The sequence below is a fragment of the Vicugna pacos genome, chromosome 17 (genome assembly GCF_048564905.1).
Source record: "Vicugna pacos chromosome 17, VicPac4, whole genome shotgun sequence".
In the NCBI taxonomy this organism is placed as follows: domain Eukaryota; kingdom Metazoa; phylum Chordata; class Mammalia; order Artiodactyla; family Camelidae; genus Vicugna; species Vicugna pacos.
Window position 1 is genome coordinate 13,190,303 of NC_133003.1, and position 21,537 is coordinate 13,211,839.

General features: G+C 36.6%; 1 protein-coding gene and 1 long non-coding RNA gene across 8 annotated transcripts in view; one reads left to right on the forward strand and one right to left on the reverse strand.

Moving 5' to 3' along the window:
- Positions 1-21,537, reverse strand: part of LRRFIP2 (LRR binding FLII interacting protein 2) — a 99,500-nt gene that overhangs the window by 31,603 nt on the left and 46,360 nt on the right. For 6 of the 7 annotated variants that reach the window (XM_072940981.1, XM_072940979.1, XM_072940980.1 and 3 more), the window contains exons 4-5: positions 3,912-3,956; positions 2,399-2,515 (exon numbers count right to left, since the gene is read on the reverse strand). In XM_072940981.1, coding sequence (XP_072797082.1) covers positions 2,399-2,515; positions 3,912-3,956 — 162 coding nt within the window. Of the gene's footprint in view, positions 1-2,398; positions 2,516-3,911; positions 3,957-9,928; positions 10,019-12,246; positions 12,316-14,506; positions 14,564-15,021; positions 15,070-15,910; positions 15,956-16,036; positions 16,088-17,370; positions 17,452-19,040; positions 19,107-20,553; positions 20,596-21,537 lie in introns of all 7 variants that reach the window. The other variant, XM_072940985.1, reaches the window with a different exon arrangement.
- On the forward strand, positions 12,944-14,316 carry LOC140686712 (uncharacterized). The gene is made up of 3 exons (XR_012060528.1): positions 12,944-13,030; positions 13,430-13,465; positions 14,131-14,316. It is a non-coding gene; the product is annotated as an uncharacterized lncRNA (long non-coding RNA).

Sequence of the window (21,537 nt, forward strand, 5' to 3'; positions counted from 1 at the left end):
TTAATTATAAGCAGCAAATTTTGCTGACTCATAGAGAAGTTTTTTTAAATGTAAACCTAGATGTAATAGAAGGCTGCCTCTCGATGACTTGGTTACTGATCACAATTAATTTGGGAGAAAGATAAATAAAGGGAGGGAAGTTAAACACAAACATTTTAAGCACAGTGTCAAATGAGAGAGTCTATCCTGAGGACACCATTTAAATGATGACAAAAGCCTTTGCTCCAAATGTTACCATAGTCCTTATAAGAAAAGTCAAGAAGCAGGTCACATTTTAAATGGAAAATATTGTTTCCCTGTACCCGACCTTGCTACTTTAGGTCTATTCTGGATGGTTGATTAAGGTGGAAAATAACTGTTTCAGGCCCTAAATATAATTCTGCAATTACAGGTAGGATCAATTATCAAAGGCCTATTATACACAGTTTATTCTGTATTATATCTCCCCTGCCCTCTTCATACCCTCCTTGGTAGGCTTATCTTTTACTCACTGAGTCATTAAACAGACATTTATTGAGTGTCTATTAGGAGCCAAATGCTAGGACACAAAATCTCATTTCCTTCAAGGAGGTCATTCTCTCAAAGAAGAAATACAAGTAAACAGCAAGCACGAGCTAAGTCTGAGGCTGGAAGGCCTCATCCTCTCTTTTGTCCCTCTAGCAAATGGCACCTAAAGGCAAGAGTTAGTTTACTCAACTTCACACCCTCAGCACTTACGCCTGGTACTTAGCAAGAGCTCGATAAGTACTGGCCCTTCAAAGTCATAGCCAGGCTGAGCTGGGTCTCCTTCTGCAGTGCCACTGCCACTGTTTCAACCCTTCCACCCTCTTCTAACCCTGTGTCCACTTTTATAAAATGCCCAAGTCACAAGACAGACTACTCCTCCTACGCTGCCAACAGTCTTACTGTCACTACCTGTCCCTACCTCCTCCTCTTCTGTGTCGTGGGAAGCAATGGCCACCCCTCACCTATCTGATCCCTGGACATTCCTCTCACCCACAGGCAGTTTGCTCTGTCAAGTTACCCCGCCTCCTCCCTCAAGCTTCAAATTCTCTCTCTACTGGCTCAATCCAGCCAATGAAAACAATAATTAACGCCACCTTTAAAAGAAAACAAGAACCTTCCCTTAACTTTCTATCTCTATCCACCAACCAACTCCCAACCTCCAATATTCTCTTCGGAGCATATTTTCTCCCTTCAGAGTTTTGACTCACTCATCTCATCCTCTTGTTCAACCACCGGGTAACTGTTCTTGCCTCCAATGCTTCTTCCATTCTGCAGTCAGTCTTTAGGCATGCAGCTCAGACAGCACCACCCCCCTATTTGATGTCTCATAGCTGTCAGGGTAAACCTGAGCTCCTTTCAGCAGCCATACACGGTGCTTTGTGACTTGGTCCATCACCACTTCTCCACCCTTCTCTCTCACCCACTACCTGTCCTCACTTCTCTTCCTGCTCTCTGGCAACTTCGCTCTACATACACCCTTCTGGTTTTCTGAAGTTAACACTCTGAGAAAGCCTTCTCCTTCAACTTTATTGCCCGGTTAATTCTTATCCTTCCTTTACCCCTTAGCTCAGAGTTTGTCTCCTCTGAAAGCTTTTTGTTACCTCCTTCTAGTCTATTTTACATGATGCTTCTCTGAATTCCCTTCTTGCTACTACTGTAGTACCACACCACCTTGTTTTTTACTGCTTTATATCCGTTTGTCTTCCCTGTGAAACAGTGAATTCCTTAAGTCCGAAGTGTGTGTACTGCCTAAATCTGTACGGCCAGGTGCTCAATAAATGTTTAATAAATGAGTAAATGCAATTTGTATTACTACCCTTTTCCCTTTCCTCACAGGAAGCATTTTCAGCAAATAGACATTCAAATACATTTTGAAAGCGTCATTAATAAGGATGGAGACTCAACTAATGGGTTAAATGAGCTTCCATTACTGACGTATTTCTGTTATCCTAAATATTATTATACGTGTCCTATCATGAAAAACAGAGATAAACGGATTCAAGTAGCCACATAATACCATGATGGCCCAGAAAACTAACAATTCCCAGAGTCTGGTTCCATGTACAACCACATATTTTCCATTTAAAATATGGCCAATTATTTAAGAGAATTACTTTTACCTATATTAAAGTTTTTTGGCATTTGTAAATTAGCAGAACTCATTCCAGTATCATCAAATGTTCAGGAAAGAGAACAGAAAAAGAATTAACTAATCTCCTTCCTCTCAGACCTGAGTCACACTCCTGAACTGTACGAACAATCTTTGTAAAGAACTCATACTTCTTTTCTTCCTACTAAGCCACATTAAACGTTGAATAGTTCCAGTATACCACCACACTACACTGAAGCCAAAAAACTGTTTCTAGAAAGCAGACCAAAAGTTGCGGTTTACCCGCAATTCACTTAATGAGGTGTCTGGATCTATTAAGCTGCTGGTGTCCCCGCTTCCTCTTCTGGACGAGTTTCCACTTAGAGGGGTTGTTGCTGAGGCAGAATTTCGAGATGAAGGCTAGAGAAAAAGAAATACAACACTTTAAGACTAGTTTCTTTAAAAATATATTTGTTGTGGAAACTAAAAGTGGGGCAGGGTGTTGGGGAGAGATCTAACGCAGTGTGGCTGAGAAGTTACCAAATGCAACCCACAGACCAAAATTTAAACTGGCTTTGGGGAGGGGGTATCCAGAAAAGGGCCCAGGCACACTCAGCGTAACTTCGTTCACTCACTTTACTGGAATCCAGAATTCATAATAACTAAGAAGGAAACAGTTGGTGTGACAGTTGTCTAAGATTCTCTTTGCTATACTGTAAACAGCGCTGGGGAGAGTGCTGCAGATTGATTCTGAATAGTTTTAGCGTGTTCTCTGTGATGTGCTAATTAGCAGTCCTCCTATTTAGTTCTTGAGGCTACTTTTTTAGGATCTTTTCTTTTCCTAATACTTTGCTGATAAAATTGGAGATACTATTTGCAACTGAGAGCAATAATACTGTAAATCACTATGAATTTAGACTGCTCTTCCCACAATTAGTTTAAATGTGAGACTATGCTATTGGATTAATAAATGGCAGAGATTTGTGCTGTTCAATCCAGCAGCCAAGTAGCCACATGGAGCAACTGAGGGCTTAGAATGTGGTTAGTCCAAATTGAGAATTTTTTTAACGTGTAATATACACACCAGATTTCAAAGGTTTAGTGTGGAAACAAAGAATGTAAAATATCTCATTAATAAGTTTTCATATTGATTATGTTTAAATATTTTAGATATTTGAGTTAAATAAAATATATTATTTAAATTAATTTTACCTGCTTCTTTCTACTGTTTTACTGTGACTGCTAGAAAATTTAAACTTACATATGTGACTTACATTTGCGACTTGCACTATATTTCTGTTGGATAAAACTGGTATATCTTTTGAGGGCATAGTGCAAAATCAACCTTAATAATTTCCCTAAGATGACTTTCTAAAAATATTTTTAGAAGAAAGTTAGAGGCTTTTAAACACAAAGCAACTGCCAGAAAAGAGTTACTTTACTTCAAAGAAGTAATTTATCTATACAAGAAAAAAAATTAACCCTCAGAGTTTGTCACTACCATTCCTAAAGACACTTCTTCATTTTCAGTGTTTAATGGCTGTTTCTCAGGATTAAATTCTAGAGGAATGAAAATCAAAAGAGCAGCCAAAAGTGTAAGAGGTGGCATTCAAGGAAATAAAATGCAATGTCTTTTCTCCTCCCAGTACTTCACATGATTCAACCTCACAGGAATTTGGGGGGTCAAGGACAGGAAATAGATGAAGAGAGGAAGAGTAGCTCCATCAGTTAAACTGTAGTAAAATAAAAGATAAAATTGTTGTGGAAAGTAAATTGACACTGAGAACTTAATTTTCTTAGGAATTTATATACTCACCCTTGTGTAATTTTCAGCATACTGCTTGTCAGATTTTTCATCCAACTAGAAAAGAACAGAGATAAAAATCAGGAAAGATGCTTAGCATTTTGATTTTTTAGGGGAAAAAAAGAAGCGACCTCATCTGAGTTCTCCAAGTTCAATTAATATTTGGAACCTAAAAGTAAACATACTAAAACTGAAATAAAAGTTGGGACACATAAGACAAAATGTTAAGAACTTTAATTCTTATCTAAGGAAGACATGGAGTAAGCACGATGTCCTTATGAAAAAACTTAGAACTTTTCATAGATATTCTTTTCATGGTATTTGAAACACATTAAAGAAAACTGTATACAAGCTTAAGTTTCAGCACCGTAAATGTTAATTTAAAAAGACTTGTACACATCAAAAGGAAAACTCTGATAAAACCAAAAGCCAAAAAATTTTATTATCTAAACATTATTAGGACACAGGACACATAGATAAGACTAGCACACTTAGCCAAAAGAATTCAGATTGGACTAGAACATATTAAACATATCGTCAAAAAAATTTTCCCACAGCATTAAGGATTCAGTTGTTTGGTTTTCGGTTTTGCTTTTTAAGTAATATATGCACCCATAGCAAAAAGGAAAACAAAAAACAAAAAACAGCACAAAGGGGTATGCAAAGTCAGCCTCTCTCCCTACTATACCATACCCTGACCTCCAATTCTCCCTCCAAGAATTCTTTAAAAAAACTCTAACAGGAGTGTCCCGAATACATTCTGTATCTTCTTTTTCCCCTTACCAAGCTATAGAGATTAGAGAAAGTACTTTATTTTTCTTTGTGGCATTTATCATTCCCTGACCCCAAGATATTAATCTATTTACTGTCTGATCTCTCTCTTTAATGTAAGCTCTATGTCTGTATGCTCTTTTCTGTATACCACCAAGAATAGCACCGGGCATACAGAAGGACTCAAAACGTGCTGGATGAATGAATAAGTGAATTATACCCCAACTGTACTATAGACTCGCCTCATTTATTTTAAATAGCTGCATAGTATCCTATTACCTGAACATACCATAATTGAGCTATCTTATCTTCTACTGATAGGCCTTACAGTTGTTTTAGCTGTTGTTTCAAGAAGGGAAGTACCCTTAAGGTCTAATCTAAGACCCTGACCTTATAGCTGAGGAAAGAGAAATTCAGAGGTGAAAGAACTTGCTGAGGATGAAGAATTACTAAATGTCAAGAGCTGGATCCAGATCTCAGTTTGGTGAATTTTTCACATCATTTCCCTGTATATACTATCCTAATTACCACTGGAGGGGAAAAGGTCACAGAGAAATTTAACTTAATGGCAATATACTCAGACTCCAACTCCTAGACCAACCCTCCCAGCCCAGTCTAGAGAAGAGATTTGAAAACCTTTCTCAGTTAATTATTAAAACACAGAACATCATTAATTCTGGCTCACTTCAGATCTCTTCACTCTAACTTCCTCATACTTGAAAAGTTTTTTTTTTTATCACCCACATTTAACATGTTCATTTTCTCTCTCGGTAAACATCTTTTATTATAAGTACTAAATTAGAATATAAGTGTTATCTCAGACTTTCAATTCTTTTTGCTACTTATTATTGCAATACTCTTAAAAAGGAATTGATTTTAGTTCATTCTGATTTTTTTAAACCACATATGAAATGTTTTAAAACAAACAGGCAATGACAATAGTTCTTAATATGGGCAATTATTGCCATAAAAAGGAATTATCTTCCTTACATCTGTCCTAGTAAAGTATATTGCCTAGTATTGACTATTTTATTCCCAGAGTGAAAGAAATATTATATCTAAATAAATTGCCTTGTTTTCCTCAGAGTATCTTCCAATTCTCTTCTACTAATGAGTTAAAGAGAAAAACAAGCAGAACATTCAGAAACATTCCTCCAGGTCCATTTGAAATTCTGTCTCTTATCCCCCTCTCACACGAATGACCCCCAAACCCACCCATTTTTTAACAGACAGGCACCTTGGAACAATCTTACGTTTCAGAGGTTGCATCACTGACCTAGTCCACCGCAATGTTGTCTCTACTGCTTTCACTATCTTCTAACAGATCCCAACTGCCGCAACCCAAGCTGATCATGTGCCAAACTTCAGGGATTGTGGAGGCAGCAAAAATGCTGCAAGGACTTGGCCAGAGACTCCTCAGTTCCCACTTCTCAGCTCATGCCGTTATGTGCAGTCTTTCATTTAGACAAAAAGCTAGTTGAAACCTGGTCTTCTAAAAGCCCCAGGAGGTCTACATAGCTACACAGAAGTGACAAGCTAATATTCAAAATGATGACTCAAAGAGTCCACCAGATCCTGAAAAGGATTTTAAGTGGAATAAAATATAATCATGTTTAATATACTGAGGCATAAAAGAGGGAAATGTTGGTAAAAGGGGATAAACTTCCAGCTATCAGATCAATGGTCAAGGATCTAATACAAAACATGGTGACTACAGCTGTTTTTAAAAAATTGTTGGGAATGAATAACATGGAAAGAAATGAATATGCACTAATACGAAAAGTCAGAAAACAAAAGCTGCATGTGCTATGTAGTCACAATTCTGTAAAATAAGCAAATTAAACTGAGATAGGAAAAACACTGTCATCAAATTGCTAAGAAAAAAAGGTGGCTCAACACAATAGTAAACTAAATTATAAAACAACAGTAGCAACAACAAAACAGAAACAAGGCTTTTTTTTTTTTTCTGAGTATAGCCCTCAGGACTGGCTCATGAATATTGACCCTAACCTACTATACTCATAAAACTTTCAAGTAAGTATTATGCCATTACATTCTTAAATAATTAAATAGATAATTTTCCAATCAAGAAAAGGGTTTCCTTGATAGCTGGGATCTGAAAATTAGTTAACAGGCTCATAATATTTCATACTCGTACTAAATGTGCAAAGAAGAGTACATGATGGCAAACTTTATTGCTGCTTTAAGAATTTCAAATTTCAGTGATAAATGCCTTTGCCTTATTTATGTCTGGGACATCTGAAAATGCTACACTCTTGACATTATATTGTTTCTCTTTAAAAGGGTATATATAGTTCAATGATAGAGTGCATGCCTAGCATGCATGAAGTCTTGGGTTCAATTCCTAGTACCTCCACTGAATGAATGAATGAACTTAATAACTGCTCCCCTCCAAAAAAACCAAGACAAGGTAGAATATTTATCTTGTCAAATCTCTGAAACTGTTTCTTCTTAAAAGAAAGATATTTCTTATTCTCTGATTTAAAGGCTCTTTGACCTTAGTTTCAGCATATGGCTACTTAGTCTGACAGATCATCTTACCTGACTAAAATGGCACGATACAAACTGAATCTTTTTGCTTGGAAATGGAGCATTTTAGTTTGTGAATACATTTTAATACCATCATTTCAAAGAGTTGTTTAGAAATAAAGACTTGCATTTTGTTCCAAATTATATGTTTTCTTCAAAGGATATTGGAGATTTGATATAACTGAGCTATGCGTATCTGATGTGTAGCCACTTACAGCACATGGCATTTTGTCAACCGTATCATCTATCTTATATGATGTGTGATCAGAAGATGAAAGTATTATATTAAGGCAGTTGAATAAACTTTATTTTAAAGGTACAAAATTATAATCTAATGAAATATTTACAACATAGTTTGTTCAATATAGTCACTGGTTTCTAATCCTTTGTTAACTTCTAATTTATATGTATATACTGATTTGATAATGCTATTCAAAAATTCTGTTTGGGGGGAAAAAAAAAACTAGAAAACAGAATATCTCATTCCCCCACCACAGAAGGGAAGGGAAGAACTACTTTCAATAATCTCCTAAAGCAAAACTGGCCGAGGTGTCCATTCAGAAACGGTCCAGTTAGTAACAACCAGTAAAACAGAAGTTATTAGCACCTTTACATCCTTTTCCTTTACTCTAGCCTGACCTATGGAACAGAAAGGAAAACAACGCAGAAGAAAAGACAAGAGGCTAGACCAACCACACGGTATTCAGAGACTTGCCAAATCAGGGCCTGGCATTTTTTCAGCACCTTCTAGCTCAGAGGTTATAATCTAGCAGACTGTATATTTGTATTTAACCCACAATGGGGAAGCCAGAAAGTACCTTTTAAAATTTTGAATTCATTGTCAGTATTTTTAAATCAGGATATTTCACATAAAAATGCAGACTTTCAGTTTATCTTTTTAAAAAGTGTGTGTAGGGGGAAAGAGACCTTACCAGCACCAGGTCCACTTTTCATTTGTCTACAGTGAGTTGAATTACAGTATACCCTTTAAAAGAAATAATATTAGAGAAAATTTTTTGCTCTAGAGAGGCGACTGGCATGTTATTTTAGGCTTTGCCAAGAGGCAAAATTAAGAATATTACATAGGTACTTAGATAACCATCTAAAAATGTAAAAACCATTGGCTTATAGGCTATAAAATATCAGGGGGCTGGCCAGATTTGCCAACCATTGCTCTAGACAAACAACCTTTTGCTTATGTTGTAAGGTATACAGCATGATTTGACATATATATATGTATATCAAGTGCTTACATACATATATGATCAAATCATTACATTATATACCTTAAATAGGTAGGACTGTTATTTTAAAATATGTAGATAAGTCAAAATAACTATTTGGGTAAAGAGTTTTATCTAATTAGTAGAGGCAGGGGAAGACTTTTTAAAAACTGTCAACTGTTTCACTTCTGTGCAGTTACTAAAATAGTCAAGAAATAAATGTAAGGAGGACATACTCAGCAATTCAGACATCATATTAGAGGCTAAGAGAATTCAAAGGTTTTAAGAGAAAAGGTATACACAATAAATTAAACTGTTTATATCTATTAAAAAAAACAGGCTACTAAGCAAATTAATAAAATGGGCAATATTTCAGGGGAAGGACTTGGGAGCCAGTCTTCTAACTTCATATGCAGATTCTTTGATCTGACCCAACCAACACAAGATGTCAGCCAGCTTTGAGAGAGAGCAATCTGGAACACTTAAGAACCATGCTTAAAATCATTTTCTAGGATTAAAGTCATTCAGAAACAGTTATTTAAATACAATCAGTGATGTGTTAAATATTAATAATTTTTTCTTCATTAAAAAACTTTCTAACTTTTTTGTTAAGAAACACTGCCTCATCTGCTTCAAAGTGCTTGATAATCAGGACAGAGTTGGTCCAAGGGCAAACCACCACCAATGCCAGCAGCAAGGAGAAGGTGTCAGACAGAAAGCCAAGCTGTTAGATACACAAGGCAGGTAAATACCTGCTGGTTTGAGTTCCTTCATTAAGGTAAATGCCTCAAGGCATTACTACTGGACAAACTTTCCTAAATTCAGTTCCCACTGAAAGTGAAAGCAATGGCTAGGCATGCCTTCAAAACAACGCAATAATCCAAAAGTTCAAAGTCTATTCAGATTCTTCCCAGTTACTATAAATTAGCACCACTTTACTAAGTAGTGGATTTTATTGTTCAATGTTCAAAATTTACCTATAAGTTTATAGATTCACTAAAAACAGGGGGGAGGATTTTAAGACTGATGAGGAATATCTAAATAGGGGCTAGGTATCAGACGGTTTTAAGGAATTATTTTTTATTCAATTAGGTAAGATAATAGTATAGTAAATATGAAAAAATTCTCAATTAGAGATGAAAACTGAACTATTTATTGGGAAATGATGTGATGAATGGGATTTGCTTTAAAACAATTCAGGAAAAAAGGAGGGAAAAAGGGAGAAATAGATGAAACAAAATTGGCAAAATATTGATAACTGTTGAAGTTGCTGATGGGTTCTATGGGGGAAATTTTCCACAGAAGAAAGTTTTTTAAAAAATCAGAACTTATCAATATGTATATTTAAAAAAAACTGTTATTTTATGCTAGTGTGTTCAAATAAATATTTCCTGGGCACTAAACTGAGTTCCTAATTTTAAAATAGCTACTGTGTTAGCTGTTAGTCACAAGCCTGAGACATGAGTCCCCATGCGATGCACTCACGCTGGTCAAATCTGGGATGCTGACGTCATCCACATCGGAAACGACACTCCCCCTACGATTGGAGCGACTAAAATAATCAGCGGCAGAAACCTTTTGGTCAGAAAAAAATGAGATGCTTTAACAGTTAAGAAAAGAGAGAAATAAAAGATAAGAACATTGGCATATGGAGGGGGGGATTTGGAGGGAGCGGTTTGTGATGAAGTACCATGTAACAAAACAAGGAAACTGCTGCAATTTATCTTCTCAAGAAAGTAAAAAAGAAATGTAAAGGGGTTCCTAAATGAAATCACAGCTCCCTGAAATATTCTCATCATCTGTCTTAACTAGAGTTCTGCGCTACAGAGGTCCTCTACTGCCCGAGGACTGGCATCGCCCTCATCACGAGGGGCTCTAGGACAGCATTTACCTAAGGCCTCTACTACGTTTCACAACTTTATAACGCATTATAGCCATCAATAGGTTAAGCACATATATCCTGAATGCAGAACTATCTGCATAGTATTTACTGCACTTTTTACCCAATTTACCCAGTTCTCTCTTTTTCATATTCCTCAAGATCAGGAATTGCAGAACAAAATAACGAAAGAACTACACTGGTCTCTTTCTGGTTCCCCAGACACACCTCGCCTCTTCCCGCCTTAGACTCGGGCACTGACCTCAGAAGCTCTTCTCCCAGCTCTTCAAGTGTAAGTTCAAAGGTCACCTCACTTGGAGAAGCCTCCTCTGATCACCCCACGCAAAGGGACACACCAGACACACGCCACTCAGTGTCCTCTATCATATCACCTGCTTGTCCTCTTCTTTCTCTTTTCCTTTCCTGGGTTCTTTCTTTTTGTCCCTTTCTTTACCAGTTTATTTTCTATTTCCTTCACAAGGATATAAGCCCCATGAAGTCCGACATCTGGTCTGTGTGGCTTACCACATTATTCCCAGCACTAAATATAGAATAGGTACTCCCTCCATAAACATTTGTTGAATTAATAAATAATGAATTTTTAAAAATCTCATTCATCAGCTATTCCTTACCTCAACTCTAACTACCTTGCTCAAAAACTCTTCCCTTCCAGAAAGGAGTCTGGAAGCCCATTCACAGAGATGTCTTCTTTAGGGCTTAGAAATTAGAATTATGCTAAAAGCTGATATGATCAAGTAATGGTATGTTTGTTCACAGTAACAGTAATACAACTTTGATTTACATCTATCTAATAATATATGGGTACCCACTGTCAGAATTTTAATAGTTATTTAATCCATATATTAAGCTTACCCACAAAGACAGTCATTACATCCTTGTTGTACAAATAAAGAAATCGTTATTAACACAACTAAGAGGTTGTAGAAATGGTTCACATCCCAGGCATCATTATTTCAGAGCCCCTGCCCTTTTCACTCCATCACTTTCCAAGGAGCGCTCAGGTGTCATGGACTTCTCTTCTCCTCAGCTGTAAGTATGAGCACTAACTGGCTTGCCATATGTGGCTGGACCACAACTGTCTTAATTAGATCACTGAATTTCTGGCAATGAAGCTCGCCAACTCTTGGTGCTCCTCTTCATGAAAACTTTGGGTTTACAATCTTTCATAAAACATGGCTTGTACTAAATGACTTTCTATTTTTGTTAAAGGAATTATAACCTCTTATTTTTTGGGCTTTTTTTTCTCACTCTAAGCTGACATACCATCCTCACCAATGTAATTTTTTAATCAGTTTTGAAGTATAGCAAAAAAGTCATCAGCTCTCTATGAAATTTCTTGCTTCATCAAAAGAATAACCTGAAATCATATAATCTGTATTCTAACATAGGTATTTATTACCTCTACAATTGAATTCTAATGAGAAAATTTTAAATTGTGCCATCAGCAACTCTTAAAAAATTCACAGGCCTTAAAAGATGTATAAAATGGTTAAATTTAAATACACAGTGAGGAAAACAACTAATAAATGGCAGCATTATTTGTAATCCATAGTAATGAGTTTTAAACAATGTGGAAACATTAATTTTGCTTGAGAAAAAAATTTTTGGTGAATTGTGCACACACATGCACATGCATAAAACAGCAACAAAGAATAAAAAGTGAAAATCTTAAGTACACAACAACTAGCATATAAGACGTGTTACCAGGAAAGCTTACATAGCCCATGGAGAATATACATTCTCGGGAATACATTTCTGAAGGCAAATTATTCATATAAACTAAATTTGAAGATAATACTCATTTTGTCAAGTGCAAATTCCATTTTCCAACCAACTTCATGTGATCACACAGAGCTGCAGTTCTACAACTTATCGTACGTGTTTGCATGCAAACCACGCTCACCACACTCTCCCTTCGCCCACGACTGGCTCGACCAGAAGACGCAACGCTTGCAGTGTCATCGTCGATAAACTATAGATAGTAAAAGCAGATAATGAAAAGGATGCAATTTCACTACAGGTCTCGCCTGACTGTGAGCACACTAAGTAAGGCTTTGGGAAGCACACAAATACTCTCTATGAGCATGAAAATCGGCACCATCTGTTATGCACCATTTAACCAAAAAGCTGTTTCAAGCCGTAATGAATGAATAAAAATCAAAATACATTTTCAAAAAGTACAAAGAATAAAACAGTAATTTTATCTTTTACTTAAGTTAAATTAAAGGAAAAAGAGGGGGGAGCACAAGTATACTAGCTAAACCAGTGAGGGACTTTATGCTTTTTAAAAACCTCTAGGCCCTCTGGGATCCTATCAAGGGTCAATAAATGCTTTAGTTTGGGAGAGAGAATAAAAGAATCTTCCTAAGTGAAATAATGTAAGTCAAAGACAGAATTTCCTACCAGCAAGGACACTGAAACGATGATTCATATTTTCCTTTCTTTATTCCTATGTAACAGGTGGAGACATTTCTAACAACACCCTACAGTGTTCCTCCTGTTTCACCAGCAGTGGAAGACTCATTTTCAGTATGTGTAGGTTACCTCCATTCTGACATCACTAAGAAACCATTCTGGCATCACAAGGACAAGATTCTATACTTGATTGAAAATATTACTATAATTTTGTTTGCAAGGGACCATCACAGTTGGGACATTAAAAATGCCAAGTGGAATTTTATTCCCAGGTGGGTTAAAGTAAACTTTCTACCTATGTAAAAAAGCCTTTATCTCCTTAAACATCCCTGTAATAATTTTTCATTAACTATAAGAGTGGAATTCTTGATAAATGCCCCTTGGAAATAGCAGGAGAACTGGGCCAAACATATACGTAAAAGAAAGTCCACACAGCTCACCTATCCTATTCCACAAAGTAACCTATGCTGACCATTAAGAAACTGCTTAATAATTTCTCCAATTTTGACACAGTCAAGAATAACAAGGTTGTTCCTAAAGTCATCATCTGTTACTGAAAACGTAAATATAGTCTTTTTGGTGGGTAATATGGCTCTCTCTCTCTCTACATATATATATATATATATACATATATACTAATTAAAACGTATATACTCTTTTATCTCCATCAGTTCATGATTAGCAAGTTACCTTGCAGATCTACTCATGTAAGTACACAAAAGTATACTTACATATGCATGTTCATTTTACAAAGTGTCTGTAGTAGAAAAAAAACTGACAACCTAAATGTCCATCAAGAAGGGAGTTATTTTTCAAGTGTACAGCCTAGACAGTAATGGAATGATACACTGCCATTTAAAAAAAACATACAACTGTGCTGACATAAAATTATCTCCAAGAGGCATTCAGTGGAAATATTAAGAGACATGGTTTACTTTTTAAAATTCTTTATTTATTTATTTATTTTGTAAATCTTTTAAATGTCAAAAAAAAAGAATGAAATAAATCTTTATGTACTGATTTGAAAAGATACACTGAGTAAAGAAAACAAGTTGAGGACCACTATGTATATGAATTATTAACATACTGTTCAAATATAGGATACTTGTATATACATAAAATACCTCTGAAAGGATATACAAGAATGGAGGTCACATTTGGGGAATGGAAATAGGGGGACAGTGTCAGAGGATTTTTACCTTGCACTTTCCTTAAGCTAATACTATTTTCATAAATTAAAAAAAAAGTTTTAATACTTCAGAAAAATTGGGTGATTAAAATGGTCCCAGTTTTGTGTTTTAGGCAACAATCTGTTAAAGTCAACTTGTTTTATTTCTTCTCCTTCCACTCCACTGCCTGAAACACTGGCAAGCAAGTGAAATGGTTCAACGTAGGAAGCAGAGAAGAAAAGGAGAAAAGGAGAAAGGGAAAGGACAGGGCAGCCAACTCATACCCTGAATTACCACCACTGCAAAGACAAGAAGTTCCACACAAATGACACATATAAATTTTTTAAAAATTCTAATGGCACTGGTTCCAGGCTCATTAAAGAAATTACATGCTACGTTATCTTCACACAGGAACTACCAATTAGGATAAATTAGTACCTGAGTTTGTGTACTGAAGGAAAACATTAACCATGCACAAAAGAGTGAAACACCACATCCTCAGTGGTCTAAACTGTGAGTACAGATTAATGAAACAACCAAAAGTGTCTATAAATCATGCAAAGAGATGAGACAGCTCACCACAGGACTGCTTCGGGCTGAACTTGTTCTTGATGAGTAATAACTGTATTCAGAAGGCTATAAAGTTTCCAAGAAGAACAGTTTTACAATAATGATCAGCTCCTTGCCCAGCTGGGAATATACTAGTGACCCTGACCTAACTTACCTTGGCTCCCAGGTGAAGGTAACTGTTACTTCTTGTCCTGGAACTCTGCCTCACTCCCACCCTCAAAGTCCACTAGCCCACGGCAGGAGGGAGAGGGGAGAAAGGGGATGCCCGAGAAGCACTATTTTCACCCCCTGCCTGAGGACTAATGAGCAAGAGAAGAGGTTTCTCTACTTATGTTGCCCTCACACTTTAAGCCTGGACTTCCAGCAGGTGCTTTCTCACAGCTTGGGTGAGAGTCACAATTGGCAAGCTGATGGATCACAGTGTGTAGAGTAATTACAGGTCAGATCAAATGGCTTTTTCTTTGTTAGGAAACTGTGCCCACCTACACATCACCCTCCTCACCACCTCCCCTGGTTAGACTTACAGTGCGAGAACCGTAAGGGTTATATAATCCACCATCATACAATGATACCTAAAGAACAAAGGAAATACCGTTTATCAATTCAGCATCAAAGTTATTTTGAAAACTTCTTTGCAGTACTCAGTTCCAAAAAAAGTTTTGAAGAATGGTATAAGTGTACAGCCTCCCAAGGTTGATAACACTCATTTACATATGCATAAATTCCTGCATCAGTCTCATTAAAACTTCAAGCTCATACTTCATTTAAAAAGCACTATTGGTTACAGCATTTCCTTTCATCATCATGTTATCAAATTAGAAGAACTAACATTTATGAATTTATTCTCTAAAAGAGGAAACAGAACAGAAAAGAAAGTGAAGTACAGAAAGCATTCTGCCCACTGTCACGACAAAATTAAGCACAAACCCTCAGGTTTCCATTATACTAGAACAGGCCACAACACAACAGCTTGAAAGTAACCAACTCACAACCTGCACATGACACAGAGCTATTGTTTTTGCTTTCTAGCCAGCTGGCTTCATCAGAACTCAGTACTAACATGGCCGAAGCCACAGCTGTCCCTCTAAAAAATGGGACATCCCATGCATGGGCAGCCATCTCACAAAAGTACGCAAGCATAGTGGGATCCATGCAAATCTAGCTCCTCTATAGGAAGTCAGTTCTAAGCAAGGGCCTCCCAACAGCCAGCAGTATCTACCACTGCAAAGAGAATATGCTTATTTTTGCTACCCTAAAGTTTTGTATTTGCAGCACAGGCAGCACATTCTGCAGTACACATAGCACTAAAGCCATGTGTCCTTGACTGTTTGGGAGGAAAGATGTCAAGGCAGAGTCAGCACCATGACAATGGCCCCACCAGGGGTACACACGTTGGAAGAGAAGAATACAAACCAGACTGGCACTCCTCAGCAGACCAGAATTTGCAATAGGGGAGGCCTATGGAAAAAGTGCATGATTTAACCCAAAGAAAAGCAACTGGTAGCTCTGAATGCAACACACTCCTCAGAAAGTACTAACCCTATTAATCTTAGATGTCGCCAGAGGATCGCTGTACAGGGAAGAAGACTGCTAAGAAACAAAAACAAAACAAATTAAGCAAAAAAAAAAAAAAAAAAAAAAAAGAAAGAAAAAGAAAAAAAGGAGAACTGGTCTCACCATTATAAGAGCAGAAGACCTACATTTATTTTATATTCCATAATTCATTAGCATTTCCCAAGTATTTAAGGTAGTTAAGTGATACATGAAGTGAGAAAAAAATTGTTAGACATCCTTTGAATACCAATTTTAAGGGATAAGAAAGAAAAACACCTGAAAGAGTTTTCAAAAAATGTGTTTAAGTCCTATTGGTCTTTGAGGATTAATAGTAGGAGATGGGATGGCCATCTGAGAAAATGCTCGGGACAAAGGGGCCATGGCTCAGGGAGTGTGGCAAACAGTGGCCACATCCCAGTCCCCAGCAGCTCCTGGGACTTACAATGATTCTTGGGGAAATGAGCTCTGAGTTACTGCTAAAGATACTTTCCCAAATAGACCAAAAATCTGTATTTCAAAAACAAACCATAGACAAAGTGCCTTAGTTTAGTCAGATAAATTGTACTGATCACAATGAGTCCATGCAGTAACAAGGCATGGCATTTTTTCAAAAGAAATTAAATCTTTTTCCTGATGTCATCTGAAGACACAATTTTCACTTCTTTTCTTACCAAGCCCAGTTAGACATGGAGAATAAGAGTATCTAAGTTATGTGTGTAGGTTTTGACAAGTGAATTATTTTAAATGTACTGTATGCCATATATTTAATGTTTTTTAAATATATGGTGTGCCAAATGTCTTGTAAAAACAAGAGATTCTAACATTACACAAATAATTACATTCTTCTCATCCCATTTATAAATTTTCACATGCAAGTTTTTATTAAAAGGGCATACATTGTGATGTGTATGAATACCTACAACTTATTCTGAAATGCAGCCCCCCAAAAAGACGGACTGATGGATGAAGAGAGGGACAGATATGTAATTATATGATAGAGAAAATTCAGTAAAATGCTAATGGTAGAATGTGAGTAGTAGGTACGTGGATGGTTACTATACAGTTCTTTGAAGTTTTTTGTATGTTAAATATTTTTATTAAAAAAATTGGGAAAAAGTACTCATTTACAAACATGGTGGTGATTCAATATTTTCATCATTTAAAGATAAACTCACACAGACTATATGAATTCAATTATCACAAACTAGTATAAACACAGCCATTCACAGATTAGTTCTAACTAGTCAAAATGCAAAATAGGGGATTAGAAACGTGTTAATGTTGGATAAAATAACAAAGCCAAAAAACTTGCGACAAACCCGAGTATAGTAGGCAGAGGTGGGTTTGCTGCTATAGTTTCTAAGACTGCTATAGTTTCTCTGGTCAAAGTAGAGGCCACTCTGTAAAAAGCAAAATCAAACACAGTTTTCTTAGATTGAATGTTGTTAACCTAACAGCACACAAAGGCAAAATCTGATATTGCCAAAAGCCTTTTCCTCCAAAACAATGACTTTAAAGCATTGAATCATATTAAGTAAAAATCAAAATAACAACTATTTCAAGTCTCTCTAAAAAGACTAATATTAAAGGTTAACTGTTTTCAAGCAAAGTCATTACTAATTTTTTTACTTTAAAACCAAGAGTATAAAACCTCAAACGACGGAATGGAAATAGTAAGGGATTTATTCTCATGTCATACTTAGAAATGACCTAGAAAAGTCCAGGAAAAATGAATAATTGTCATTTTTATAGTACATTTGGCAATGCCACAGAAATTATTAAATGGTCCTTTTTTTCCAAACTCCTCCTAATTCCACTATTTATCAAAATAAACTGATCAAATTAAATTACCAAAGAGAGTATAAGCATGCACTAAATATGGTCTGGTCAAAAACATCCATGGTAGGTTCATCTTCACCACATTAAAAACAATTTTATATATTGGGATTGCTTGTGGGGGAAAAAATCATCTACAAAATTCCAGCCATCTTTTTACTCCAGGTTAAGGAAATTCAGACAATCCCTCGCTGAGAGACTGCTCCTCCACTGCTGACACTATCGAACCAGAACATCCCCACTCCCACCCCACCCCTGCCACTCCTGGCCCTGCCTTTCTGCACCACACCCTCCACGAGGCACTGTGACTCACCTCTCCCCAGAGCTCCCAATACTTCCCCCTCCAGGACCTCTCACTAATGTCCTCTCTATTCATCCTCTCCTCCTTCTTCATTTCTACCAGCCAAAGACCCCTAGCCCTCTCTCCACCTCAGCGATGGTCAGAGCCCCTCTCTTAGGAACCCTAAGTGAGCAGGGAGCTTGGGGCTGCATGTAACCTGTCACTGCTGTAGCAACCTAACAGGAAAGAGGTGTTCCCAGCATCCCAAATGGGCATTCTACACATTTTTCCCTCCACAGAAATGTTGTTCAGCAAGGTCTGCCAGAATGAAGAGCACTATTAGTTCTGCAGTTTAATTATAAGTTAAAGAGTTTTCTGCAAGACAGCATGGGAACTCTGCCATCACATACTTCATTGTTTGTACTAGAAAATTAATTTCAAGTTCCCAAAATTCGATCTATAAACAAACATTCGGAATGAAACCTATATGTGAGTTTGATACTGCCTATAATATCAAAATTAAATCAATTCAAATTTCTAAAATAAGGATAAGAATCCTACTAAACCTATTCTGAAGGCATATTCCTCCAAAGGACAGTTCATAAATAAAAACACGTTGTTAACAAAGATCATGTGACACTTTCCTAATTCTAGCCACTGGGATTAGCATATATTAACTTGATATCAAATCCTGTAAATAAAAACGAAATTATTTTTAAATAACTTTCTCATAAATTGTGTTTCAGTGTATTATCAAGTTTCAATAATGTCTTAGAAGCACACCAACACAATCATAATTCTTAAGTTTCCTAAAAGTAATCAGTGAATTTTACAGCCGCACAAGATACAGTGATGAGACACAACAGAACTAACCAGTGGGTCTTTATGAGAACCAGAAGATCTCTTCTTCATTCCATAAGAGTGACTGTAAGAATGATTCTGGAAGTAAATAGCTGAAGTTAACTTTAATGATCATACAGTGAAATTTTAAACCTAATTTAATCAAGATCATCTTAAAATCATACACAGAAAGGTCCGTGTGAGATAGAGAGTAGTCTACATGCACTCTATTTCCATCTGTTAGTAAGTGACTCACTGCACCTGGCTGGCTAAGATACACAGCCTCCCTACACACCTGCATTCCCCTCCACCTCCCCATGGCATCCAGCTCAGGGTCTAGTCAACTAGAAAACTTAAATTAGGACTCTGATCCAGGCGGAATATTTGTGGGAACCTTCACCCCACACCTCATTTGAATCTATCTTCTTTATGGGGGACAAGAGAGATCACTTTCTTCCACAGTCTTCCTTACCTAAAGGCCAAAAAGCCATCCTTTGCATCAACCAAAACAAGACTGAGAGAACAAAGAACGTAACGCTGAACTGCCCGAGACAGTACTCTTAGCCAAAGTTAGTGGTCCCACAGCAAGTGCTGCTCAGAGGGAAACAGCCAACATGGTACGCACTGCCTGAGCAGCAGCAGCAGCATTATTAGACAGTAACCTGACACGCAAGTCCTTTGAAGAAAGCACTGTCTCAATACATAGCTTCTCCAAGCAGTACAGAGCCAAATGTATGTGAGGGGATACAGGACAGCAACATTACTCAACAGGTCAAGGGTAGACAAGAAATCCAATCTAGGTATGCTCGCCGAAATGAGGCAGTGTGGCCAGAAGTGTCCTACCTATCAAAAGAGTGCTCTAGGCAAATCATCTGACATGCACACCTAGATCCTGAATCAATGATTATAAGCTTACTTTCCTTTTTGAAAATGCGTATGTTTTCTTTTATACATTATCCTGGACATTTAAGGGCTGTCTCTATGGTCTAGAAACTCAGGCAATCTATTGACATACTAACCTCCAAAAAACATGTTTTAACTAAACTTCCTTGGCCAAAATGATGCACCATAAAAAACAAATCAAGAAAAAAAATGAGTGGACATAAGTGATGTTTCAGATGTCATTTGTCACTGCTGGATGCTTTCTGTTTAGCAACTTCACACTTGCTATCCTGTGACCCAGGACATGAAACACAGTAGGGCCTGCACTGTTGTAGTTCAGTGTGTATCAAAACACTGCTACAAGCGGGGCTTCCAGGGCAATGAGTATGTGTCAGCTGGGTAGCTCATCATTTTAAGAAAAGAGATTACTACCAGTCTTAGTCCTGAATAGAGAAGCAAAAAATTTTTATATGATCCTGAAATTCTAAGAGAAAAATTATTCAAATGTTAAGTTGTGCTACAATTGCAGAACAACAGATTCTGCTTTGTTAGTCACACATTTCACCATCAAATCTGTGAAAGAGTTAGTCTTATCTACGACTAACATCATCAGGTGTTTACAAAGTAAAACTCTACACTTAACACAAAGACATGCACTACATACTAATGATGAAAATCTTGATGATCTATCCTTGACAGCATCATACTGGATTTCAGAAAAAGGTGGAAGTTGATTGTATTTCCAAAACCAGAAATATAAAGAGGAGAAAAAGTGAAAATTAAAAAAAAAATTATTAAAAATCCAGCACTATTTTAACAGCTCAGTTATTGCAGAAATCCTCCAAAATATATTCTATAAGTAAAAGACAAGCAATAAAGAGTGTTATTACATGTATAAAAAAACCTTGTTTATCCAAATTTTATTAAGTGCCTAAAGGTATGCATTTGGTGGTAAATAATGTGCAATGGTAAAATGTCACCGTGTTGAATGACATTTCCCTGAAAATAAAGTTCTTTCTCCATAGAAATTTCACTTTCATCTTTCTTCAGTTAACAAAATATCCTTTAAAAAAAAAAAAGACCAAAACATGTATTATTCAAGCCACACATTCTTGCATGAAATAAGTTCACTGAAGAGAATGGTAATGTCTTATTTCTTCTCATCCTCTCTTAATACCAAGGGCATTTTGCAAAGGCACAGGATTTAACAAGCTGTACTGAAATGGAGCTATTTTGATTTTCCTTTTCCAAATATAATGCAGAGCTCAGCTGATTAAAAAAATTTGCTGAATCTGGTAGGGAAATCCATTATTTGGACGCCCCAATTGCTACTAGAACAACTGGATAAACAAAAAGAATCCCCCTAACACACACCAGTTAGTATTTCTGTTGTTTAAAAACAAATGATTTCATCAAAGGAGGGAGAACTGAAAACATTAAGGGCTCCAGCTAAACAAAACATTTAGAAGTTTGCTGCTATAATCTATTAAAAACAATGTTTAACTCTCAGAAAAAGATGCCTCAAAGTTTTCATTTGGAAATAAAATTTGCTAAAAGTGCAAAAACAGATTATAGAAACAAAATTCAAAGTGCTAATTTCTGTCATAATGTACCTATTACTCAAGCCCCCAGAACTCTGTGAGTCAAC